Below are 24,768 nucleotides of genomic sequence, written 5' to 3' on the forward strand. Positions count from 1 at the left end.
AGATCAGATTAGAAATAGGAAAGAAACCATCTCCGGGGTGCAGCTGAGGCTTGAAGGCGATGTGGTGTCGGTTTGCGGCTGCCGTGTCACGGCAAGAAAGGAAAAAAAAAAAAAAAAGCCTCTTTGTAAAACAGCAAGAAAACAAACAAACAAACAAAAAAAGCCTGTTCACAAAACTTTCTGTGAGGTGATCGCTGAAAAAAAACACAACTGGGATGAGTTTGGGCCCCCAGGGCTTCGTTTTTGCCACGTGCACTTGTTTTTCCACCCTTCGTCTCGCACGCTTTCTGATTTTACGAAGGAAACGTGCACCCTGGGGCTGGATGAAGAGGAGGGAAGGTGTCCCGCCTCGTGGCATCCATCCCGTGGGTGTTCCTGCTTGCATAAGTCTCCTGGTTTCGGGTCCACACCTGCACTAAACACATCCGTGCCCTGATTGCCTTACGGAAATTCGTTACCAGCTGCCTCACCCGCGGCGTCTTTTAACAGGAAATCACGTAAAATGAATCGAGCCTTTTTTTTTTTTTTTTTTTTTTTCCCCTATATAATTTGAAAGCTCCAGTGTGCGGAGGCTTCTGCTGGAAATGACAGCAGGAGAAACTCCCTTTGTTCCTGTCTAGACGTTTGACTGGGAAGTCTATAATGCAGTCCTCAGGAAGCTGGTGGCTCGCTCGAGAGAGGAGGGCTCATTGGTATGCTTCACAGCGCTGCAAGGAAGGATTCTCAGTGTCAATGGCCACAAGGTAAATGCTGGCTACGGTGTCTTCCGTAGTTCTCCAGGAAAAAAAAAAAAAAAAATCCTAGAAATGAGCAATCTCTGAGGCTCAGCCCAAATCTAGATTTTGCCTGCATTTTGTAGTGAGAAAATAAGAAAATCTTATTTTATAGTTTGCTTTCAGAGGGCCAGAAACAGCTGGAAGCTTTCCGAGGTGAAGACAAGGCGAATGGTGCGCTTTGATCAGCAACACCTATTTTCAGATCTGCAAGTGCTATTATTTCCACCTAACTACAGAAAAAAAAAAAGTTTCTTCCCTGTGATCACTGATGAACGTTTTCTCACTTGCAATTTCCTATTGTTCTCCACAGCAGTATAAATCTCAAGTACCTGAAAATAATTATGCTGAATGGTATGGAAGAGCTAGAACAATTTTCTTTCTCCTTTTTTTTTTTTTTTTTTTTTTTAAATGCCTTCTTAAACAAGAACTGGCTGAAGGCAAATAGTATCATCCCTGCAGAATATTACCTAACAAAACCGAATGCCATAAGCTTTGCACAAAGCTGAGGAAGACACAGGGAAGGATGGTGCTGGAACTTGCACCTTTCCTTTGCAGGTCAGAGGCTCCACTGCAAACCTGTCATGAAACGTGACTTTCAGTACAATTATTCTGTTCAGTATGAACAGTGCTTCCCAGAATAATATAGCCCTTTTGAGGTTTACTCATCAGTCATAACTGTGATGCTCTAGCAGAGAATCATTTTTATTGCATGAGGTGTTTAACAGCTGTCCCTTAAGTTTGTAGAGTAAGTTGTTCCCTGAGCAAGAAACTACTTAAACTTTTTTTTTTTTAAACAAAATATCTCTACTAAGTTGTAAGATGGATGTTTTCTTGAAGTTTGTGTGTTTATGAATGCACTCTGTCCTCATACACGCTCTACAGTGAAATTTCTTCTAACAACACAGCTCACCTTTTCTCAGAGAAAGCAATAATAATAAGTTTTCTCAGCCTGGATCAGCAGTTTCATTAAACTTGATGAGATTGCTTAGGTAATTTTTTTTTTAATCTTTAATTTTCTTCCAGATGAGGATTAAACTGGCCAATGGGGTCGGGTTATTACAGGCGAGGTAGACAGATGCACAGCAACACTCACATGAGTACATATGTATGTGCTCAGGAAAATCATGCGCGCTTCATTTCCTTCTGTGCACAGAACAAAAGAGATGTAAAACCTGAGCCAGTTATGTATGAAGTGTTTGAAGCTGTGACTGCCGTGTTTTCACAGATGTCGTAACACAATTTCCAAGAATACTTCTTATTTTCATTAAGAATAAAGACCCAGACACAGAAGTATGCAGGAGAGGTCCAGAAAGTCTGAAAGCCAAATTCTGCCTGTAGTTACAGCAGCACAGTTTCCTTTTACTTCAGACCCACCTACTCAGCTACAATCAATTGTCCATTACCTGTAACAATGGGGGGCTGAGATACTGTGGACAAGGAAGAAAAGAAAACATAAATAATGAATCCTGAAAAGCATAAGAGGCTACCCTGACTCAGAATAACTGCACGGAGGCAGACAGGGTATTTTAGCAATCCAGGGAGTCCGCTCAAATGAGACCAATACTTGACGGCATTTCTTTACGTCTGATGAACAAAATGTCAAGAGTCTTCCAATTATATACTAAAAAAATGAAAATAAAGACAGGGTGGTTTAGACTTCATTAGCACAGAAACATGGCTAAATGTCTCATGGGTGAAATTTTCTCAGTAAATTCATATGAAATAGACTCATTCATTGTGGGTAAAAGAAGAAAATGCAGAATGTGAAAATGCTAGCATTTTTTTTTATATATTTTCTTAGTTGCCTTCCAAATGTTAATCATAGAACCATTAAGTTTGGAAAAGACCTCCAAAATAATCTGGTCCAAATGTCCCCCAACCACCAATGTAACCCATCAAACCATGTCCCTAAGCACCATGTCCAGACTTTTCTTGAACACCCCCAGGGACGGTGACTCCACCACTTCCCTGGGCAGCCCATTCAAATGCTTCACAACCCTTCCAGTGAAGAAATGTCTTCTTATTTCCAACCTGAACCTCCCCTGGCACAACTTGAGGCCATTCCCTCTGGTCCTATCACTGGTTACCTGTGAGAAGAGGCTGACCCCCAGCTCCCCACCCCTTCCTTTCAGGCAGTTGCAGAGAGCAATAAGGTCTGCCCTGAGCCTCCTCTTCCCCAGCCCAAACCCCCCCAGTTCCCTCAGCCGCTCCTCACAGGACTTGTGTCCCAGGCCCTTCCCCAGCTTCGGAGCCCTTCTCTGGACATGCTCCAGGGCCTCGATGTCCTTCTGGTAGTGAGGGGCCCAAAGCTGAACCCAGCACTCGAGGTGCGGCCTCACCAGAGCAGAGCACAGGGGGACGATCACCTCCCTGGCCCTGCTGGCTGCACTACTCCTGACACTAGCCAGGATGCCGTCAGCCTTCTTGGCCACCTGGGCACACTGCTGGCTCATGTTCAGGAGAGCATCAATCAACAGTGCAGGACCCGGCACTTGGCCATGTTGTATGTACCTCATCCCACTTGCCTCTGCCCATCAATCCAACCTCTCCAGGTCCCTCTGCAGGGCCTCCCTACCCTCTGACAGATCGACACTTCCCCCCAACTTGGTGTCATCTGCAAACTTACTGAAGGTGCACTCAATTCCCTCATCCAAATCATCAATAAAGATATTAAAAAGGCTGGGCCCCAACACCGATCCCTGGGGAACACCATTGGTGACCGGTCGCCAGCTGGATTTCACTCCATTCACCACCACTCTCTGGGCCCAGCCATGCAGCCAGTTTTTAACACAGCAAAGCGTGTACCTGTCCAAGCCATGGACTTCCAGCTTCTCCAAGGGATTACTATGGGAGACCGTGTCATAGGCCTTGCTGAAGTCTAGGTAGACTACGTCAACAGGCTTTCCCTCGTCATTCATAGAAGAGTCACCCGTTCATAGAAGGAGATGAGGTTGGTCAGGCAGGACTTGCCTTTCACGACCCCCTACTGGCTGGGCCGGATCCCCTGGTTATCTCGCACACATGTGATTGCACTCAAGATGACCTGTTCCACAAAGATGATCTGTTCTATGAATCACTTTCTCAGTTCTCATTACCTCCATCCTCTCTTACTGACTGAGTCACCAGTTAAGGAGACCCAAAATTACAGAGCACTTTCTGACTTTTCCAAAAGGAAAACGACAGAGAAACTTGTTGACAGCAGCTCCATTTCACCTTATTTCCTAATCTTGCAAGACTCATGCAACTGTGCTGCCTGCCAGTTCTGCCCCAGGATAAGCAGTAAATCTACTGACTGTCCAACCAAATTCAACAAGTGACTCAGGAGCTGGTCATACAAAACTGGTTCCTTAGGTATAAATGTGTCAACAACAGCTTGCTGTTAGCTTTCCTATTACAGCCAACTGACACAGATAAAACCGGAGCTCATTAGGACCTGGAGTATTCTTCATCTGATGGGGACCCATCAACAAGTTGTTTCACCTTTCTGTTTCCCGCTTTTATAAAGAATTTAAAAACCTAATGGCAGACCGATATACAAGAGCCATGCATTATCATTGATAACTGCAAACTGCCGGTCTTTTAAAGAAATTGCTCAATTATATGTATTTAAGCTTAATTTGTTCCCACTAAGAAACAGTTCCAGTAAGAAATACAGTGACCATCAAGAATTCCTACTTTGTTTCATATTCTCCAGGACCTAACAACCTCAGATCCCCTATTAGTTTAAATAATTTGATTCTCATCAATTACAGGCACTGGTCTAATTAATTACAGACTTTCTGGGAGCTTACATAATAATCTGTGTTTCACTACACTTCCCTCTAGCATGTAAGGCAATGGAAGGGAGAAAACATCGCGTTGTAGTTTCGGGGCGCCGGCAGTGAGATGGCACAGCTCAAGGGAGAAATGGTGATTTTCATTTGGAGAATGCAATTTGTATGCAGCCCAGGCCACCAGCAGCAAAGCCGTTCCTCTCAGCTCTTTGGGGGCTCATACGAAACGAGCACAGCAGCCTCACTGCAGCTCTTGCTGGATTATTAACTATACCTTGACTCACGCCGCTACAAACTCCATTCTCATTGTGGCACACAGCTGACAGACTCGCACTGATCCAAGCTAAAACCGGAGTCCTACAAACTCTGAAATACCCTTTTTCTTCAGAGCAGTCTTCTGAGGGTAGAGCAGAAGCAAATCAGCTCGCTACTACATGACAAACACACACAGCTACTGCAGCTGCTGCTTTTCTGCTGTAAATTGTAAATTTTCAACTTTCAAGTTTCACGCTGGTAAGTTCAAAAGTAAAATTGGAAAACCAAGAAAATAGTTTTCTTAGTCTGTTAGCAACCAAAAACCCGCTACACTCTTATATTAAGATAAATGCAACATCATGGAGAATTTAAAATTTTAGGGAATTTAAAGATGTTTTAAAATATCTTCTATATTTTATGTAGGAGAGGAACAGTCAGCCCAGGTTCTAACAAAAGTTAAATCCTTTCTTGGTCAATTTTGTTTCCACATTAAACGGCCTAGCCAACAGTTTGCACTTCTCTTAAGAGATTATTTAGTGACTTGATACATTTTCCTAACACAAGCATCTCCATTTTAGTTTTATTCCCTCACCCTTAGACTCCTAAACTCTTTCTTCTTCCTTAAACCCTTTCCCGTCACATTTTTCTCCCGGCTAAGATAAGAACAGAAGCCTCAGCAACATTCAGGCGCTGGCAGCTTGCCAGAGGAGTCCTTTTATACACAGCCTTGTCAGATGCAGGGACTGTCACTGTGGGCCCAGGACTAGATGTACTTAAATCTGTAACAATATTTCACTGAAGGTAGTTGTGCATTGCCAGTTAATAGAGATTTTTGCTTATTTTAAGTAAGACATGTTGTATTCAATACATATATTTATTTTGCAAATCGTAAGTCTTAAGAACTTCAGTGCTGAAAGCAGCTAAATTCAGCAAGATTTAAACCCATCCAAACGCCACCTTGCATCAAGTTAAGCACCCATTTAAACACTTTGCTACACTGAGGCAAAAACTTGATTATATAACCTAAAATAACATAAAAAATAACTTCATTGTGTCACTCTGCAGCATGTCAAAGAGCAGATTAAAGTCAGTGCCCTCTGCAATCTAGAGAGATGGATGCTTATCTCCATTCTCATTGTAGCATTCAGTATGTGTTAAGAATGTATAAAGGAGCAAAGGCAATTCTCAAGAGAGAAAGCATGGGAAAAATAAAAGTATTAAAATTATTGGTACACTGTAACTCCTGTCCTTACCTATGGCCACATACACCTACTGCAAACTATGGGTAACACAGCTGCAATTTAGGGAATTTAACCCAGATTAGTATGCAGCAGAATTCAGCCACTATAGCAACTGATCTGCGTTGTATTTTAGGTAAGCTTGCACCTTCTCTCCAGTTGCACTTTTCACCCAGCACACTTGGCATTGCTTCTAAGCTGAAGTCAACTCGTGATTGAATGACTTCTTCCCAGTTTAGACATAAATATTTTTACAAGGCTAGATGCGCTAAAAATGAATGCTGGAGAAGCAAGGGATTGTATCCACCGTAAAGGATATATTCGATCACGTTACAGAGACTGGACAACAAAAGCAGCTCCATTGACAATAGGAGAAATGGTTAAAGAGTGCAATACCTAATGGCTAAAGACACCAGCCACTGTCCTTATTTTTCCTAGCAATATGATCGCTTATAAACTGTTTATAAGCAATTTTGAAGGATCCCATGCCAGAACACCTTCCAAATGAAAGTTTACTTAAACACACGGTATTGTTTCAAGATAAAAACAGCCATGGAAAAGAAAAACACGTTGGTGCAGAGTCTGCAAACCAGGATGATGCAAAATTTCTCTGTCACTATGTACTCGGCACCGAAATTTTCGGAGAAGCATTTAGTTTTTAAGGGGATGGTCTTAACACCGCCGGATAGCAAGCCTTCTGCACACAGCTAGACAGACTGCCTGCCACTCCTGGGCTGGGGCAAACAAACAGGGAAAATAAAAGATGACTTGCATTATTGCACTGCATGCTGATAGAAATGACAATGGTATAAACGGAAATGAAATATATGTATAAGTCCTTCATGCTGATATAGAAAAGAACTTGGCAACAAAAGAACAAATGGCAACACACCTTGTGGTACACATATTAAACACACATCCGACAGTGCCCGATTAGGTAATATTTGTTTTGGAAGTTTTTCTGTCTCTATGTACTCATATCAATATATTGTGCAATCAAGACAATGTATAGAGGAAACAAGGGCTGTAAATTAAGGTTAGCATCAACAATTAAAAACGGATGCCTCCGCACAGGGGCAGATGGGCAGGAATTTGCTTGGTTGCTGCTTTGTGCATCTCTGCCAGGAAGCTAGATACGGCTTCGCCAGCGTGCGCTGCCCACAGAGCAGCACAGAACGTTGCAATCATCTGCTTTGGCTGGAGGAGCGCTTCAGAAATTGCAGGAGCTGAGGTGGAAGTGAAAACTGAGCACAGAGCAGCTCGTATAACTGAGAAGGCTGCTTCCTACGTGGGGAAGAATAGCCGTAGTGCAGAATACAGGCAGCTTGGAGTAAATAGCTTAGTACAGGTCATCTGGAAAGCTTTGCCAGCACACAAAATCGCATTATTTTGGCAGACCCTTACTGATACAGACGGCACCCTCGCTTAAAAGTTGAGTGGCACAAAGCCAATCACCCTCTGTATTTTCTCGTTATCGAAGACTTGATACTAAACCTACAAAACCCAGCGTTCTTTGAATCAGCAATGACCCCATGAAATAGATGCCAGTAAAACAAGGAAAACGCAATGGAAAATGGGTCTGATGACCTAAAATGTAATCATAGATATTGTAACTATCATTTGCAAGAAGCTAACTGTGATGATGGAGCCAGGATACTGCATTACTCCAATTTACAGTTACAGAGGTTGGTCTCAGAGGTCCTCTTGTACGTAAGAATTGGGTTATTCCCCACCTTTGCCTTCCAGTTCTCCAAAATCATAAGCAAGCCCTAGACACGAGGATCTTGTTTTTCATCCTGCCATTGCAAATTTCAGCATGTCTCAAAGGGAGCACAGATACATCTATGGGATTAACCCGATGTCCCTTCAGTTCTTACAGACAGGTCATCCCAACAATGCGGCTGTAGGGCTTGTGACAGATTATGTAACAAAGAATCATTAAAGCAAATTAGACCAAAATATTCTGTTGCAAATAATTTTACAACTTTTATTAACAGGAAGCCTGCAGAACACCACAATCACACTTGAATGGTATTATTAGAAAATAAAGGCATACTAAGCTTCGTCTTGTCAAAGAGACATCCAGCTCATTTCCAGAAATACGTTAAAGAGATTCTTTTGCAACTGCTGTAATGTTACATGGAGTGCTGGATTTAAGACACAGCTGACTTTTAAGCAGAGGAGAAATAAAGCAATTAAAAATCAGTATGCACACAATTCCTTTAATAATTTATCCAGATGATACAGATTATCTGCATAACACTACTAATACAGTACATAATCTCTATTCAATGTAAACAAAATATGGAGACAAGGTTGGAAATGTAATTGCGAACAACACTTGAATAATCTAGAGGTTTAAAAAAATCATCAGCATACAAATTATGTACGTAGTCTTCCAAGGCTACTCAGAAAAGGTCAGTGATGTCTGTACTCTACAACAGAAGCTAATTTTTGGAACTTCCAACTAAGTAGTAATGTAAACTAATTTGATTTTAAGAGAACGTACTTTGAGTAATATTTTTTTTAAAACAATTGATTTTTGTTTCCGTTCAATGGAAATCACTTAAAAATTACTCTCCTTATAAAAGTACCATCCAGCAAACTTCAATAAGTTAACTTTAAGCATAAGCCATTCCATCCATTTAATTAGGAAATCCTATATACATATATATACACATTCAGAACGTAACAGCTACAACATGCTTCTGTGGTGACTGAAATGATAGAATATCAACTGAAGTTTTGATGAGAAGTAGCCATTTAGAAATACATGCCAGGATTAATTTCTTTTTAATGCGGTCACTATAATCTTCTAGTTTGGCTTTTCAGAATCCTCAGGAGGTTCTGCACACAATTCCTTTGTTTGGTGAATCAATTTGAAGGGAAAAAAGCCCTTTGCTCTTGGGTAAAATAAACTAACAATTTTGTTATTAATTAACGGGGAAGAATTATTTTTTCATACTGAAACAAGTATTAAAAGCGTTTTTAAATTAGGGAGCTTCACCTTAACATTATACATTCATGCTCCTAAGCTGTTACTGCAACCAAAAATGATCCTGCTCTCTCCTGTGCATTTCCCTGCATGAGCAAGAACATTCATGCAACCTGCACAGGAAATCAAAGAACAAATTTACCTGAATTAAAACTGACCTATCAAAGATAAATGAGTGTATTTTTAAAAGTTACTTCTCACCTGATTAATTCGCTTATAATGTTCACAGTATATGCATATTGTGATTGTCTAGAGAAGCAAGAGCAATTAGGTGCAGCTAAATGTATCTTTAGCATCAGCTTAAATCAACTACTCAAAACTACTCAAAAGGAACAATCAGAGCTAAGCTAGAATTCTGGCAAAGAACACGCCAATAAATTCATGCTACTGAAATTAGTCCAACAATATATGTTTTTATATTCCTAGTTTGAAGAGTATTTTGAAAGTTTCCTTACCTAAAAGACAATTTTTCTCCTACTCACAGTAACAAAATAAACTGAAAGGTTTTGAGGCTGTCCAAAAGGAATCAAATGTTTTTTTTTCTTTTTTTTTTTTTTTTTTCTTTTTAACTTTATTCGCTGTTTTGAAAGACACATTCTTTGCCTATTTCATATATTTAGATTATGCTTCCATAATCCCCCTAAGTCTCCTTGCCAGGATTCTTCTTACGTGACTTTAAAGGTACGTAAGAGATGTCTACATCAAACTGAACTCTTACAGAACAGTACTACTGTGCCTGAAAACAACTCTTGTTTGACATCACCATTTATACACGTCAGAGCTTCTGGGTCTACTTCCTCAAATTACCAGCAGGCTATACTTGGTGAATGAGTCTCTTCTAACTATCTAGTTTTCTATTTCCTGTTTTTTTTTTTCTTTTCTTTTCTCTCAGCTCTGTTTCATTTTTGCCAGTGAGAGAGCTGATGAAGCCTTCACAGTAGGTATACTCCCTGTTTTATATACTTTATTACTTATAACACTCTTTGTCAGTTCTTGGCTCCTCTCAATATCAGTCCAGGCTGTGGATTAACACCTCCCTAAAAGACAAAACAGGATACACAAGAGAAAAAGGTTATGACCTCATTCTACAACTTAAGTTCATTTTTTAGGGTAAACTTACTCAATGTTACACATAAACACTATTTATGTTGTCTGAGTATTACTTACATTGTCTGTACAGTTCGTGTTTGTAAACTATAATCTAGCTAAAACTATAATAAATTAGCTTATCTAGTATCAAGTGCAGATTTCTTGATTTTAAGCATTGTGATTCTTGAAGGCACCAGAGTTAAGTGAATGCAGCAGTTTAATTAATTAAATTGCCTCCCAGGGAAAGCAGGCTGTGCCAGCCAATGGAAGGAGCTGGGAAGCAAGAGTAACCGGGATTAGCTAACTGACCACCACCAACTCTGCCTCTTTCAGTATTAAAAGTCACTTTCATGACTTTAATGGGTGAATTCCATTACTGAGATAAACCTCAGGAGCCCAACTTTATTGTTAATGAGGAATTAACCCATTGGACCCCGTTGTGCCTCAGCAGTCCTGTTAGTTTTAGGTCTTCCTCAGCCTACACACTCTCGGAGCAGCAAGATGTGGTACGCAAGCCTGCCTACGGCGTTAATTAATGACTGATGAAGCGTTAATTACCGCTTTAACCGCGCCCCCCCCCCCCCCCCCCCCCGCGCATCGCCACACAAGCCTTGCCCTCACCCTGCCCTCCCCTTGCCTTCACCCGCGCTCTCCGCGCATGCGCCGCGCCCCTTCCGCGCAACGTCCCCACCGCGCAAGCGCGCGGCGCGGCGGGAAGCGCCCCGCCGGCGCGGGGCCTTGTGGGAAGGAGGCGGCCCCGTCGCGCCCCGTCCCGGCGGTGAATCCTCCCGGCCGCTCACAGCAGTGTGGGGCCGCTCCCCCCCCCCCCCCCCCCCCGCCCCCCCCCCCCTCCTCCTCCTCCGCCCCCCCCCCCCCCCCCCGGATTTAAAGGGGCCGCCGCCCCTCCTCTATCGCCGCGGGGTTGTTTGGTTTTTTATTTTTATTTTTTTGTTTTTATTTTTATTTTTTTTTTGCCATGCCGAACTTCTGCGCGGCCCCCAACTGCACCCGCAAGAGCACGCAGTCCGACCTCGCCTTCTTCCGCTTCCCCCGGGACCCCGTCAGGTGAGGGGATAGGGAGTGGGGGGCGGCCTCGCCTCCTTTTCCCCCTCACAGCCCGGCCTCCTCCTCCTCCTCCTCCTCTTCACCTCAGCGGGAGGAAAAGGGGAGGGGGGCGGGTGTTAAAGAAATAAAAAGGGGGCTGTGAGAGGCCGTGGGCTCCCGGCGGAGGCCGCCCGCGGTGTGGTGCCCGGGGCGGGGCGCTGCGGGACCCCCTTGGCCTGGGGAGGGCGGCTGCGCATGCGCCGGGGCGGCCGCTGTGTCCCCCCCCCCTCAGTGAGGGGTGAGGGGGTGAAGGGGGGTCTGGGATTTGGGGGGCGCTGAGGGTGTGTGTGGGGGGGCTGAGGGTGTATGGGGGGGGGTCTGGGGGGAGCTGAGGGTGTGGGGGGGTGTCGGGGGGGAGTTGAGGCTTGGGGGGGGGAGCTGAGGGTGTGAGGGGGGGATCTGAGGGGCGATGAGGGTGTTGGGGGGGGGGGGGGGCGTCCTGAGGGGAGTTAAGGCTCTGTGGGGGGTTGTAGGGGGAGTTGAGGTTTTTGGGGGAAACAGGGTGTGAGGGGGGCCTGGGGGGAGCTGAGGCTCTTCGGGGGGGGGGGGTGTAGGGGGAGCTGAAATTATGGGAGGGGGGCTGAGGGTGGGGGGTGGCCTAGGGGGTGCTGAGGCTGTGTGTGTGTGGGGGGTGCTGAGGGGGTGAGGGGGGTGTGGGGGAAATTGAGCGCGTTGGGGGTGTGGGGAGGTGGAGCTGAGGCTAGGGGGGAGCTGAGGTTGGGGGGGGGGGGCATTGGGGAGCCGAGGCTGTGGGAGGGAGCTGAGGTTGTTGTGGGGCAGCTGAGATCTTGGGGGGTCTGGGGGAGGAGCTGAGGTGTTGGGGGGGGGAGCTGAGGGTGTGAGGGGGAGGAGCTGTAGAGCTGAGGCTGGGGGGATCAGGGAAGGGCAGCTGAGGTTGTGGGGGGGCTTGGGAGGGAGCCCAAGTTGTTGGGCGGGGAGCTGAGGCTGTAGAAGGAGCTGAGGCTGTGGGGGGGGTATGGTGGGAGTTGAGGCCGTTGGGGGGGATGGAGCTGAGGCTGGGGGGGAGCTGAAGTTGTGAGGGGGTCATAGGGGGAGCCAAGGCTGTGGGGAGGAAGCTGGGGTTGTGAGGGGGGGAAGCTGAAGCTGTTGGTGGGGGGGAGCTGAGGCTCTGAGGGGGTGCTGGGGCTATTGGGGGGGGTGGACTGAGGCTGTGTGGGGGTGCCTGGCTGTGTGTGGGGGGGTCTGTGAAGGGGGTGTTTGGGTGTCAGGGGGTGCCTGGACATGGGGTCTGAGGGGACAGACGTGTGGGTGTGATGGGGTGCAGGAACAGGGCCAGCGCTGCGTCAGGTGGTGGAAGCCCCTCGGTGCCCTGGGGAGGTGGCACGTGGTGAGGATGGTCCACACGAGGTGGGCTGGTACAGTGTGTGAGAGGAGTGGGGCAGGTGCAAGAAATAAATCCTGCATTTAGGCGTAGAAATTCCGAGGTAGAAGCTCACCATGTCTAGCTGACACCTCTTGACTCCACTTGCTCCTCACACTTTTGGAAGGTGCGTCCTCCCTAAAGCAGCGTCAGTTCTCTCTAACAGCAGGCAATTAAGGCTGAACCTCCCAGTGACTGATACGTGACACTTGCTGGTTTCCTCGAGGTGCTTGACACGCGTGAAGTACTTCAGAAATTGTGAGCTGTGGGTACATAACTGCTCTGAAACTGTCCCCTGTTTAAGTGATTTCACAAGAAGGCACAAAAAGTCATACAGGTAGTAGCTGGTTATGAAACCTGTGGGTTCGAAGACATTGTCAAGCTCTCCTGAGTGGATTCAGTGCCTTGTGCTAAACCTCTTATGATGCCCGTACGCTGCAAGGCTTCATAGTACAATCCACGTTGCACATGTTTATGCTTTTAATGAAAACTGAAATCAACATGGTTGATTGCCTACTCTTAACCTTTCACTTGTATGGTTTACTCCTAGCATTTTCTGTTTCAACTCTCCATCCTTTAAGAGCCACAGGTTCTTACACAGTCAAAGGAATGACTACAGGCTGTGCAGAACTGAAGAGTTTTGGTGCTGTCTGAACTCCAGGCTTAATTTGCAAGGAGTCCTTCCTGCAAAATCTGAGGAATGTCAAGTTGGGCAAAATTGGCCAATGCATAAGTTTATTGTATGAAGAAAATATCTCCTGCAGTTCACAATATTTGTACTGAAAGGCACTTTGAACGTTTTCTGTGGTACTGTGACAGAAATATATCCAAAAATGTGCACCACCTACATTGAGTTGAACAACATAAATTAATGAAACATCCATAGAAGTGGATCACAGACGTGGTTTTAGGAAGGGTGTACTGGCTTACGTTTCTACAATGGCATTGGTACGGGTAGGCGTGCTTTCTGTTTTCATGACTACTTTATAAGCCCCGTGAAGTAGTTCAGGCTAAAAAGATTAACATTCCTGTAAGGGAGTAGTAGAAAATAGATAAAATCGACGCTGAAGGGTGATCTAGGCCATTTCTTTCCAAAGGAAGGAGAAGCTATACCTAAGCTCTTTCTAGCATTTTTTGTCTGCTGTGCTCTTAAAAACATGCAGTGGCAAAGGTGATGCTCTTTCAATGCTATCTACATTTTTTTCCCTAATATCTTATACTTTTCTCATTCAAACCTGTAGTAAAATGTCCAAAATGATCATATATTGAATTTATTAACTATTACCATTTAAAGATTGATAAACCCTGTTAACGTTCTGTCTTTGTAGGCTGGAGGAAGGTAGTGGTTTATTTGCCTACGTGAACTACAGCACTGCTCTGCAATTAACTGTAAATGTCAGGCGATGTTGCTGCTGTGGCCTTCCAGTGCTGCTTGCTGTCGTACAGACCTCTTGTCCTTGTAGGTCAAACTGGAAGGGGGAGCAAAATAGCTCGTGCCAAAAATGTGTTGTTTGCTCTTGGCAGCTTACAGCGAGAATGGTGGGCATAACAGAATTAGAGTGCGTCTTTGAAACTTTTAATTAAAAAAAAAAATCATTGATAAGAAATACATAATCCTAGGTGAATCGTCTGTACTACCTTACTGCTTTCATTTTTTTTTTTTACAGTAACTGAGTAATTGCCTTTACTTTTTTCCAATTCAGTGCTATGCAGCTCTAATCATAGAATCATTAAGGTTGGAAAAGCCCTCCGAGATCATCTGGTCCAACCGTCCCCCTACCACCACTGTCACCCACCAAACCATGTCCCCAAGCACCACGTCCAACCTTGCCTTGAACACCCCCAGGGACGGGGACTCCACCACCTCCCTGGGCAACCCGTCACAATGCCTGACCGCTCTTGCTGAGAAGAAATGTCTCCTCATTTCTAACCAAGTCAGATCTCTGGAGCATTAGCAGGTCTGTGAGAGCTAGCCGGTCATTTAAGACTGGCTTCACTGATTGTCGCTGTCTGAGAAAAGCAAGAGCAGGTGCACAGGCTAGGCTTTGGAAAAGAACCAGCTGCATTTAATGGATTGTGTGTAGCATTTTCACATCAAACATGAATGTAAGTAAGTAAGTAGCCTCTGTTATGCCAATAAGGATGGGTATTTTATCATTTCGTGCAGCCCAGGCAGACAGTAGGATCTGTGTTTAACCACCACCTGCGATTCTGACTCTTCATGGTGGCAGGTTGAGGTGAGGTATGTTTAGAACAAAATGTAAGATACTCTCTAACACAGCAGAGATACTGTTCTGCTGTCGTTGACCAACACCAAGGTAATATAAGTGATTTACTCTATCTGCACCTAAATAAAATGCCATTTGAGCTTCTACCAGGTGTCAGCAGATCTCTGAATATGTTAAATTTATTTAAATTTGTAATTGAAGGAAACCTCCTTAAATTTGTGATTGAAGGAAACCTCCATAAAACTGATGAATGAAATAAAACCACCTCTCTAAGGAGTGGTGCAAAATATTGCGTTGAAATGCATCTTAATTTTTGCGAAATATTTTGCAACTAAAGCACTCACACCCCAGCGTACAACGTGTGTTAGCTGAACGCTTAAACAGTGAAGAAAGTTTTGTACCTAATTTTATTCTCAAATCTTTCTAATTGCTGTTTGGATAATACCATGCACAGCTACGCTGCGTGTTTTCAGGCATCTGACCTCCTTTTCCTTTGTTCTTCTGCTCCTTATTCTTCGGAGAGAATTGTTGAGGAGCCAAATTCGTAATGAAACTGAGGTGCCAAATTCTTGGGTCCAGTCATATAACCTCCACTGTCCCCTTTTCGTCCTGTGGCTACCTGAGAAAACATCAGCACTCCAGCCTTTGCCAGTAAAGTTTCCTGGACGTCTGGAGCTCCGTTTACTGATCTTCTGCTCCTGTGGGGTGAGGAGCCTGGTGCCTGTGCCTGATCAGGATCCACAGTCTCAGGCTGTACGTGCCAAGGCTTCTTTGGGACTCTGTGCTCGGAGTTGACTTCAGCCCAGAAGGCAGCAGCCACAGCTGCCCTAATGTCACTGGAGAAGTCAGGAAGGGAGAGGTGTATTTGGAGGTTGATTTTATCTTTGCGAAACTCATTTCCTGAGACCCCTTTGAGGAGTTTTTGGTATCTTTTACCATCAGTCACGAGCCTGATCTGGTGCCTAGCTGCTACTAGCAGCTACTTGACTTGTTCTCTGAATGGCAGTGACATTGGAGGTGAAGGGATTCGTTTTTGTCCACAACAACTACGTGTCAGTTCTGGTATGTGTGCTGTAGACACACCGTTGCTGCCACCAGTTTGTTTTCGTGGGTTTGCCAGGAGGTGATTCAGAGGAGTAGTTGTAACGTGAGGAGCTTTGACTTTGCTCCCTGGTGGTCTTCCACGGCTTCCCTGAGTCCGTGGAGAGAGGCAGGTAAAAGATCTGCCAAGGTCAAGCTCTTGTTCTGGACGCCAACCACTCTGGACTGAAGCCTTCACCACTGACTATAGGAAGGTTCATCAGCCTGTGTGGCAGCCCAGTGTGATTACTTTTAATTACCTGGCTCGTAATTGGAGCAACTGCTCAGAAAGTACTAGAGCCAGATTCAGTATAACCTGCACTTTAAAGGTGTCCCATGTGAGAGGTCCGTGTTTATACTGCTTGGTGAAATGAAGAATGCAAGAGTGCAAGGTCTGTGCTGCCAAAAGGCTGAGCAAGAAAATATATTTCTCTTTTAAGCCATAATTCAGGATATTATGTGTAGATCTACAACAACAATCTATTAAAAGTTATCCCTGTTTTATGGTACTTGTCGCCAGTATTATTTTTATGTTTTGCGTGAACTAAAGTTACAATGCACAGACAGTGCAGGGATCAGGATCCAAGATTCCTTTTTCACTTGCACAGTTGTCCTTTAGTTACTCAGTTAAAGTAGATGTGATTGTGAATCCACGCAGAGCTATGGGTTTCTTCATTTGGGCCGCCCACCAAAACACCTGGAGAAACGTCCTTCATCCCTAAACTGTTGAAAAATCACTAATTACTGTTCTCCTTCCTTGCTCCGGTGAGCAATAATTCCAAGTTTGCAGCAGAAAAGGATAACAGATTTACTTTCTCATAGCTTCTATTAATTTCTTAGCTAAGAACCCTTCTTTTTAAGAGTAATTTTTGTTTTTAAGTGGATTAAGTAACTTAAATACCTTGTGCAGTTTCATGAATTTCAGCGATGACTGGGTTATAGGAAGATCTCCCCCACTTTGCCCTGCTGAAATAGCACTGTTTGTGTGACTTCTCTGAGCGGGTTCCTGGAACTTCGTGGACATTGCCAACGTGTACCAATTAAAAATATATAAAATATGGGAAATTTGAGTTGAAAAGCTGAAAAGTATGTAGCCAAGAGATGTGTTGTAAAGTACAGTAAGAATATAATGAAAATTCCTCACTTTTACTGTAGCGTTATTGTGATAGCATCATGATTCTTTACAATGTAGCTGTCGCTGGCCTTCTTGAGTTTGACTGGGGGGACATTTAGCCTAGAAGGAACAGGAGCTTATGCAACCTCATTACACAGTTAGAACGATGGGCAAATCATCAGTTACATTCACGTGAAGGTTTTAATCATCTGTGTTTTCAATTTTGTTTCCTTATGTGCTGTTGCGGTCGATCTGTGATACCACAAGGTCCGTGTACGTGACAATAACGCCCCTTCAGAGAATGATTTTTGCAGGATGGAAATGATTGGGTTTATCTTTCAAATACCGAGCTATTAATGGCTGCTGGAATCTCGTTAATTTATATGTGTATATTTACTGCACAGATAAAATAGATGAGTTGTACTGGAGTAGCTGTACAGAGTCAGTTTGTGCATGGTGTTGCTCAGAGGTAACTGTGCAGACCCCCTTGGGGGCAATATAAACTGGCTAATACACTTGCATCAATTACTGAAAGTCGTTTACTCACCAGAGGAAATATTATCTTGCATATCTAAAAGGAGCCCTATTACTTGGTAAAATGTTCCTTTAGCTTGTGTTGTATCTCAGAGAACTAATCTAAAGCAGAAATAAATGACATAAAAATCTAATGAAAACTTACTTCAGACTTCGCTGTCTGTAGAATGGTTGCTTTTGAATTTTTATTATTTCATCTTTTGAAAATCAACTCTAAATTCCCAGGTGATCAGGATAGAAAAGGAAAAATTCATTTTTTTGAAAGGTAGGTAGAGAAGGTAACTTTTCATAGTGGTATTAAAAAGCTATGGCTGTATCTATCTAGTCTACAAGCTTTTTTTGAATATAATTCTTGTCAAGAATTAGATGGCTGGTTTTTGTGAGCAATTGCATTGCAATGTTGTATGTATGAGGCAAAGGCAAGAGGGAAAAGATTCATGACTTTGCTGGGTGGCGTTAAATGGTGAACAAAAGGAGAAAAGCAGATTTTTAAAAAGATGCCATGGTACTTTCCAGGGGAAGGTGCACAGAGCTTTCCTCAGCCCTGCATGAAGGGCAGGGATCGCTGCACTCCAGTTGTGAGTAAGGTTTGAAGTTGTAGGGCGTTCTGTTTAAACTAAAAACTTTTTTCTTTTTGCTTACTTGCAGATGTCAAAGATGGGTGGAGAACTGTCGAAGGGCAGATTTGGAAGATAAAACTCCAGATCAACTCAACAAGCACTACAGACTGTGCGCTAAACATTTTGAGACTTCTATGATATGTAGAAGTGTAAGTAAAACCAAGCATTTGTTTATTGCACCTTGCAAAATGTAATTAAGGTTTTTAATCAGAATGCTGCGTTTTAATCTTTGATCCCTTGGGTAAGTGGTCCCTGGGAAAATGATCTCCTAGTCTTAATTGACATCATTGTCATGGTCCAGGGCACCGCACAGACTCGCAGATGTTTGTACTGGCACAAAGGATGAGGTGGAAATGAGCAGTTTGGGAAGAGAAACTGTTTGTGCTGGTTTAATGTGTTTGTGGCCTTTATTGCAGTTCTTTCCTCTTGCAAAACCATGCTTATTTTGTTTACTGTCACTAGATGTTACAACATTATATAATGTATTCAGTGCAAGAATGTAAGTTTGCATACCCCTCATTATTTAAAATCACTAATGTGCTGTTACCGAAGTGTGTATGTGGTGTAATTCAGTTAAATTGCACTCGGTCGTGGCCAAGAGGTTTAAACACACCATACGTTTGTCAAGCTTCTGGTTCCTGCTATATTTTATCCAGTTAAGTCATGTTACTGTTTCCTGTTAATGAAATAATAGCTTCCAATTCTTCTTGTTAAAATGATGCTGATTTTAATAGCTTGCTTAGCAGTAGGAAACGATGGATTTGTGGCTTTGTACCAAGTCTTGATTTCTAGGCTGAAAGACACAAAGGCAGTTCTGTGGGGTAATTAAAATACGTAGGTCAAACTTGGAGCTCCTGTTGGTATTACACATGACAGGGTCTCTGATTAGCCAGCTTCCCAGAAACAAACCAACAGATGAATGTTGGAAGAAATTCTGAATCTGAAATGAAGCTTTGTGAAACTCTGTTTGAAATCTACTTCAGTCTAATGACATGTAGAAACACGATCAGTCAAAGGTCTGTACTTGATGGAAATGGTCCAGTTTAGACGACACAAGTTCACAGCATATTCAAATACGTTTTATTTAAAACACTTTTAACTGTTAGAAACGTTTACATGACCACCTGGAAGCCTTCCTGCTACTCATTTGACAGATGTGTTTTCCTTCAATATGGTCATTCACTGTAGTTTTTTGTGGATATGCATAATTTGACGTAAAGAAGCAGTTGAATGTTTTCATTGTGGAAATGCTTGTGTGATTATTTCTAGAACTGTGAATCAAGTGATGATAAACAAAGCACTAGTAATAAAATGTTTCCTTTCTGATGCATAGGTGTCTGTATATCCTGAATATTTATTTTTTAGAAAATCATAATATTCAAGTAAATTGAAATTATGGCATTGAGGATCTGTGATGTGAATACAAAGGGGAAGAAAAAGTAGTAGTGCTTTTTTTTTTTTTTAATCTCTTCTCATTTTCAGTGTTTTCTTTAAATCCCTAAAATGTGAATTGCGTAGCACAACTTCCTATTTGTTCTGATGCATCAGAAAGTGAAAATAATAAACAGGAAAAAAATTCTGTGTACCCACAAAATTTCATAGGCCATGCTCTTTGTATGCACTGCACAAAAAACATGAAATTACACAGAGGCCTAGTTTTTTTTTGTACATGCTGTCTGAAAAACACAATTTCAGAGGCCATGCTCATTTCCTAAAGGCATCGCTAATCTAGATGTCTCTTCACAGAGTCCTTACAGAACAGTTTTACGGGATAATGCCGTGCCAACTATATTTGATCTTACAAGTCACCTGAACAATCCCCACAGCAGACATAGGAAAAGGATAAAAGAGCTGGTAAGTTTTTAATGTACGATTTTTTTAATGTTAAAACAGTGAAGGCAAGTAAGTTCATATGAACCTACATAATGTCTAGCAATATGTAGCACTTGGGTGTTTGCAGTTTCTGTGCTGCTATTCTAGTATAATTTTGCTGGTAGTAAGTTAAATACCCAAATATTACACTGATAGAACTCTTACCTACTCAGAAAAGTTTAATGAAATAATCTGGAAAATGAGAGCTAATCCTGTCTTTGAAAGCAAGTGTATAACTTTCTTTTACTTGCTAATGCAGCGCTAACTGAATACAACTTAGGCATGCTACCCTGAAATTCTTGCTATATGTTGACTCTGATCTTCAGTTTGCCTGATTCTCTTCTAAGTCTGCAGTAATTCAGACATGCATGTTTTAGCTTATTGTTCTCAAAAGATGATCCATGTATAAAACCAAGATCAAGCCGTTTCTCGTGGAATTGTGATTTGTCAATGGCTATTTTGTGTCATTTACACAAAACGTCTATAGATCTCTGGATTTAAGCATATTGAAAATTAAGAGGAATTCAATTCCTAAACTCAGCTTGTATGTCGGAGAAATATGATTTCTAAATATTTCTTCATGAGTTTAATAAGTATGTTGTTTAACTGAATCTTAGGAAACAATTAAGACAGTTCTTTCTGTTGGCATAGTGCATGTTCCTACTGAAATAGAATTCTTTAATGAAATTGATTTGCTCGTAATGCAGATTCAACAAACTCCTAACACAAGTATGGGAAGCTTAGTAGTAGCAACAAAGTATTCCCATGTAGTTAGTAGTTATGTTGTGACAGCAATAAACTACCTAAAGAACTTCCTTCTCTTAGACCTTCTAGCACTTTTAAAATAAGTATTAAAAACCTGAAAATGGTCTCATCTACAATATTTGTATCTGACCTTGATGTGTTTTAGTATCTTAAGGTCATGTGGTAGACATTGACATCAATTTTATCTTTTTTTTAAGAGCGAAGATGAAATAAGAACACTGAAGCAGCAAAAGAGTAAGTGAGCAAAATAATTGTTTGAAAAACTTTATGTTGAAAAACTTAAGGCTGATAAGGTAACGTAGAATATGTAACTGTAAGTTTATGTATAGCAGGAGGATAATTGAGTTGCTGCTTGATTCAAGTAGCCAGTCTAAACTCATTCCAAATTACTCACTTTTAAACTGGAAACATCCTCTGAACTCTAGTAACTTAATGGTAATGGGGATAGTAGGGAAAAACAAATATTATGTTTTAGTCATGTTATCTTAACCCTTACGGTATTTTACGTTTTGTAGTTGATGAAACTTTTGAACGGGAGCAGGCAACCCAAGAACTGAACGAAAGCAATGCACAAAACACTGTCTCGGAGGAAGGCGGGGAAGAGCAAGAAGAAGAAGCCACTCCTTTAACACTGGAAGAAAGAGAAAACAAAGACTACCTTAAATCTTTGTTTGAAATTTTGATCCTAATGGGTAAACAAAATATTCCCCTGGATGGCCATAATGCTGATGAGCTTCCAGAAGGTATTTTTGCCTCAGATAACTTTCAGGCTCTGCTGGAATGTAGAATAAATGCTGGAGATGAAGTTCTGAGGAAACGGTTTGAGATGACTGCGGTCAATCTGGAGTATTGTTCAAAAACTCAGCAGAAACAAATGCTTGAGATCTGTGAGAGCTGCATTAGAGAAGAGACACTGAGGGAAGTAAGAGACTCGCACTTCTTTTCTATTGTTACTGACGAAGTGGTAGACATAGCAGGAGAGGAACACTTGCCAGTCTTGGTGAGATTTGTTGATGATTCTCATAATCTACGAGAAGAATTCATTGGGTTTTTACCTTATGAGGCTGATCCTGACATTTTAGCTGTTAAGTTCCATACGACTATTACTGAAAAGTGGGGACTAAACATGGAGTACTGTCGAGGTCAAGCCTACATTGTCTCCAGCGGGTTTGCTTCTAAAATGAAAGTTGTGGCTACAAGACTCTTGGAGAAGTATCCGCAAGCTGTGTATACGCTGTGTTCCTCTTGTGCCTTAAATGTCTGGTTGGCAAAATCCGTTCCTGTTGTTGGAGTTTCTACGGCACTGGGAACAATCGAGGAAGTTTGTTGTCTTTTTCGTCAGTCCCCGCAATTGCTGGAAGAACTGGACAATACAATTTCTGTTCTTTTTCAGAACAATAAGGAGAAGAGCAATGAGCTGAAGGAGATCTGCCGTTCTCAGTGGACAGGCAGGCACGATACTTTTGAGGTTTTAGTGGACCTCATACAAGCGTTGGTGCTGTGTTTGGATGCGGTAAACAGTGACTCGACTGTCAGGTGGAACAACTTTATTGCTGGTCGAGCATTTGTACTTTCAAGCGCAATAACGGATTTTGACTTCATTGTGACTATTGTAATTCTGAAAAATGCTCTGTCTTTTACGAGAGCATTTGGAAGAAATCTCCAGGGACAAACGTCAGATGTGTTCTTTGCAGCTAGCAGCTTGACAGCGGTGTTGCATTCTCTGAACGAAGTGGTGGAGAATATTGACGTTTACCATGAATTTTGGTTTGAGGAAGCAACAAATTTGGCTACAAAACTGGACGTACAAATTAAACTCCCAGGAAAATTTCGCAGAGCACAACAAGGTAACTTGGACTCTGAGATAACATCAGAGAACTACTACAAGGAGATCCTTAGTATCCCCACATTGGAACATATAATTCAAGAATTAAAAGATATATTCTCAGAACAACATTTAAAAGCTCTTAAATGTTTATCGTTAGTGCCCTCAGTCATGGGTCAGCTCAAATTCAATACGTCTGAGGAGCATCACGCTGACATGTACAAAAATGACTTACCTAATCCGGACACTCTTTCTGCTGAACTTCATTGTTGGAGAATCAAGTGGAAGCACCGAGGGAAAGATATTGAACTTCCATCTACTATTTATGAAGCACTTCACCTGCCTGACATAAAGTTTTTCCCTAACGTATACGCGTTGCTTAAAGTCTTGTCCATACTTCCAGTGATGAAGGTGGAGAATGAGAAATACGAAGTAGGACGGAAGCGCTTAAAGGCGTACCTGAAAAACACCTTGACAGAGCAAAGGTCAAGCAACCTAGCTTTATTAAACATAAACTTTGATATAAAACACGACCTAGATTTAATGGTGGACACCTACATTAAACTCTATCCAGATAAAGTTGAATTTCAAGAAGACTTTCTTCCCTCAAACAACTCCGAAGTAACAAAAGATGCTTAATTTTTTAAGCTCTAACCAGTCTGGTGAAACAGCTTTTTGCTCATTGAGCTTCAAGGCTGAAGAAAAAAAAGACTTTGAAATCCCAATAAATAAACACACATAAATAAATTACTGCAAATGTATTTCCATTTTAGGTCTCAGATTTAAGAAGGTGTGGTCCGTGACCCAAATTATGTTTTGTTAGTCTGCATTAAATATGTGATGTGAACAAACAAGCCTGAGAATAAGCCCATGCTCTTAGCAGAAGTGTTTTCTGCATCTGATCGACTTAACTAGGTACTTACTTTGTTGCATCTTGGCAGAAGTACGTTGTGGTGATTGTAGATCCGATGGGGCTGTTACGTATTTGCTCATGAATTAGGGTAAGAAAAAACTGAAAATGTTAAAAGTATAATCCATTTCACTTCTGTTACTTAGAAATTTTTTTTTTTTTTGGTAAACTTGTCTTTAACTGATGTGTATTCAGTTGGCATTTTGGAGAATGAATTCAGCAACCGCACAAGCCTCGTGCTGTGGACTGTTCTTTGCGTAAAGTGAATGTTGGTGGTACAGAGGTACGTTTAAGGTTTCACTGGAAGAGTCAACCTCTTTAATCTCTTGACTGTTTACATTCCTTTGTGTGAGACACACAACCTTTTTCTTTAGGCTTTTAACAGGCATGGCAAGAGTAATGAAATTCCTTAAAGACACTAAAAATCAAGATTATTCCAAAAAAAACATTGAAGTCTGTTTGTTCAATGCAAAAAATGTGCATCTTATTGTTTGTTTAATTGTAAACTCACCCAGGAAAGAATAAAATAAGAGTTTGCTGTTTGTCTAGAAGATTGAAAATATTGCTGTTATTTTTGGCAAGAATAAAACATTTTTGTACAGTTTAATGCAATTTAAATAAAATGTGAATTGCTTTTTACGTAGTATTGAATTTATTAGTGAAGTAGTGCCTTTTTAAGAATGCCTATGCTTTTGTAAGGTACCTTTTAGTTTTGACTGTTTTTGCAATCCTAGTGAGTGACATTATCTTAAGACACAGGAAAAAAATGTGTAATAGTGCTTATGGTCTGTTCCTTCTGCTGAAGGTTTTTTAAACTATTTTGAGATGGTTCTAAATACAGAGCTTTTAATTGTGGAAATTTTGTCCAACTGAAACACTGACAGGTGGAAATGGCTTACATTTGAAATGGCTGAGCATTTAGCAGTTTTGCAGCTATTCTGATGCGTGCCAATTTTATAACTTAGTTGTCCTTTTATGTACTTTCTTTCCCGTTACAGTGGAGAAAAACCCCAGCAACAGGAAACTGATTGTAGAGACTTGGATAAAATGCAACTCTTAGGGTATTAGCGCAGTCAAACAATGAGAGTAAATTTAAAGAAAAGAAAACAAAACACTTTAGTTACAGTAAACTTAGATATTAAAGTGACTGCGTACATCTTAAGAAATGCTTTCAAGAGCTTTTATTTACATGGCAGTAGTTAAAAATTA

General features: G+C 42.1%; 1 protein-coding gene across 5 annotated transcripts; it reads left to right on the top strand.

Annotated features, from left to right (window-relative positions):
* The first annotated feature begins 10,555 nt into the window (after nt 1–10,555).
* On the top strand, nt 10,556–24,195 carry THAP12 (THAP domain containing 12). 5 transcript variants are annotated; one of them, XM_040544548.1, is made up of 7 exons: nt 11,073–11,191; nt 12,660–12,738; nt 13,940–14,070; nt 18,216–18,336; nt 19,934–20,041; nt 21,022–21,058; nt 21,340–24,195. In XM_040544548.1, the coding sequence occupies exons 3-7, from the start codon at nt 14,015–14,017 to the stop codon at nt 23,286–23,288; spliced, it is 2,271 nt and encodes a 756-aa protein (XP_040400482.1). In that variant the 5' UTR covers nt 11,073–11,191; nt 12,660–12,738; nt 13,940–14,014; the 3' UTR covers nt 23,289–24,195. The 5 variants fall into 5 exon arrangements, with proteins under 5 accessions (XP_040400479.1, XP_040400482.1, XP_040400480.1 ...); XM_040544546.1 differs by lacking the exon at nt 11,073–11,191 and adding an exon at nt 12,428–12,578; XM_040544550.1 differs by lacking the exons at nt 11,073–11,191; nt 13,940–14,070 and adding an exon at nt 12,428–12,578.
* The last annotated feature ends 573 nt before the right edge of the window (nt 24,196–24,768 follow it).

The sequence above is a fragment of the Cygnus olor genome, chromosome 1 (genome assembly GCF_009769625.2).
Source record: "Cygnus olor isolate bCygOlo1 chromosome 1, bCygOlo1.pri.v2, whole genome shotgun sequence".
NCBI lineage: Eukaryota > Metazoa > Chordata > Aves > Anseriformes > Anatidae > Cygnus > Cygnus olor.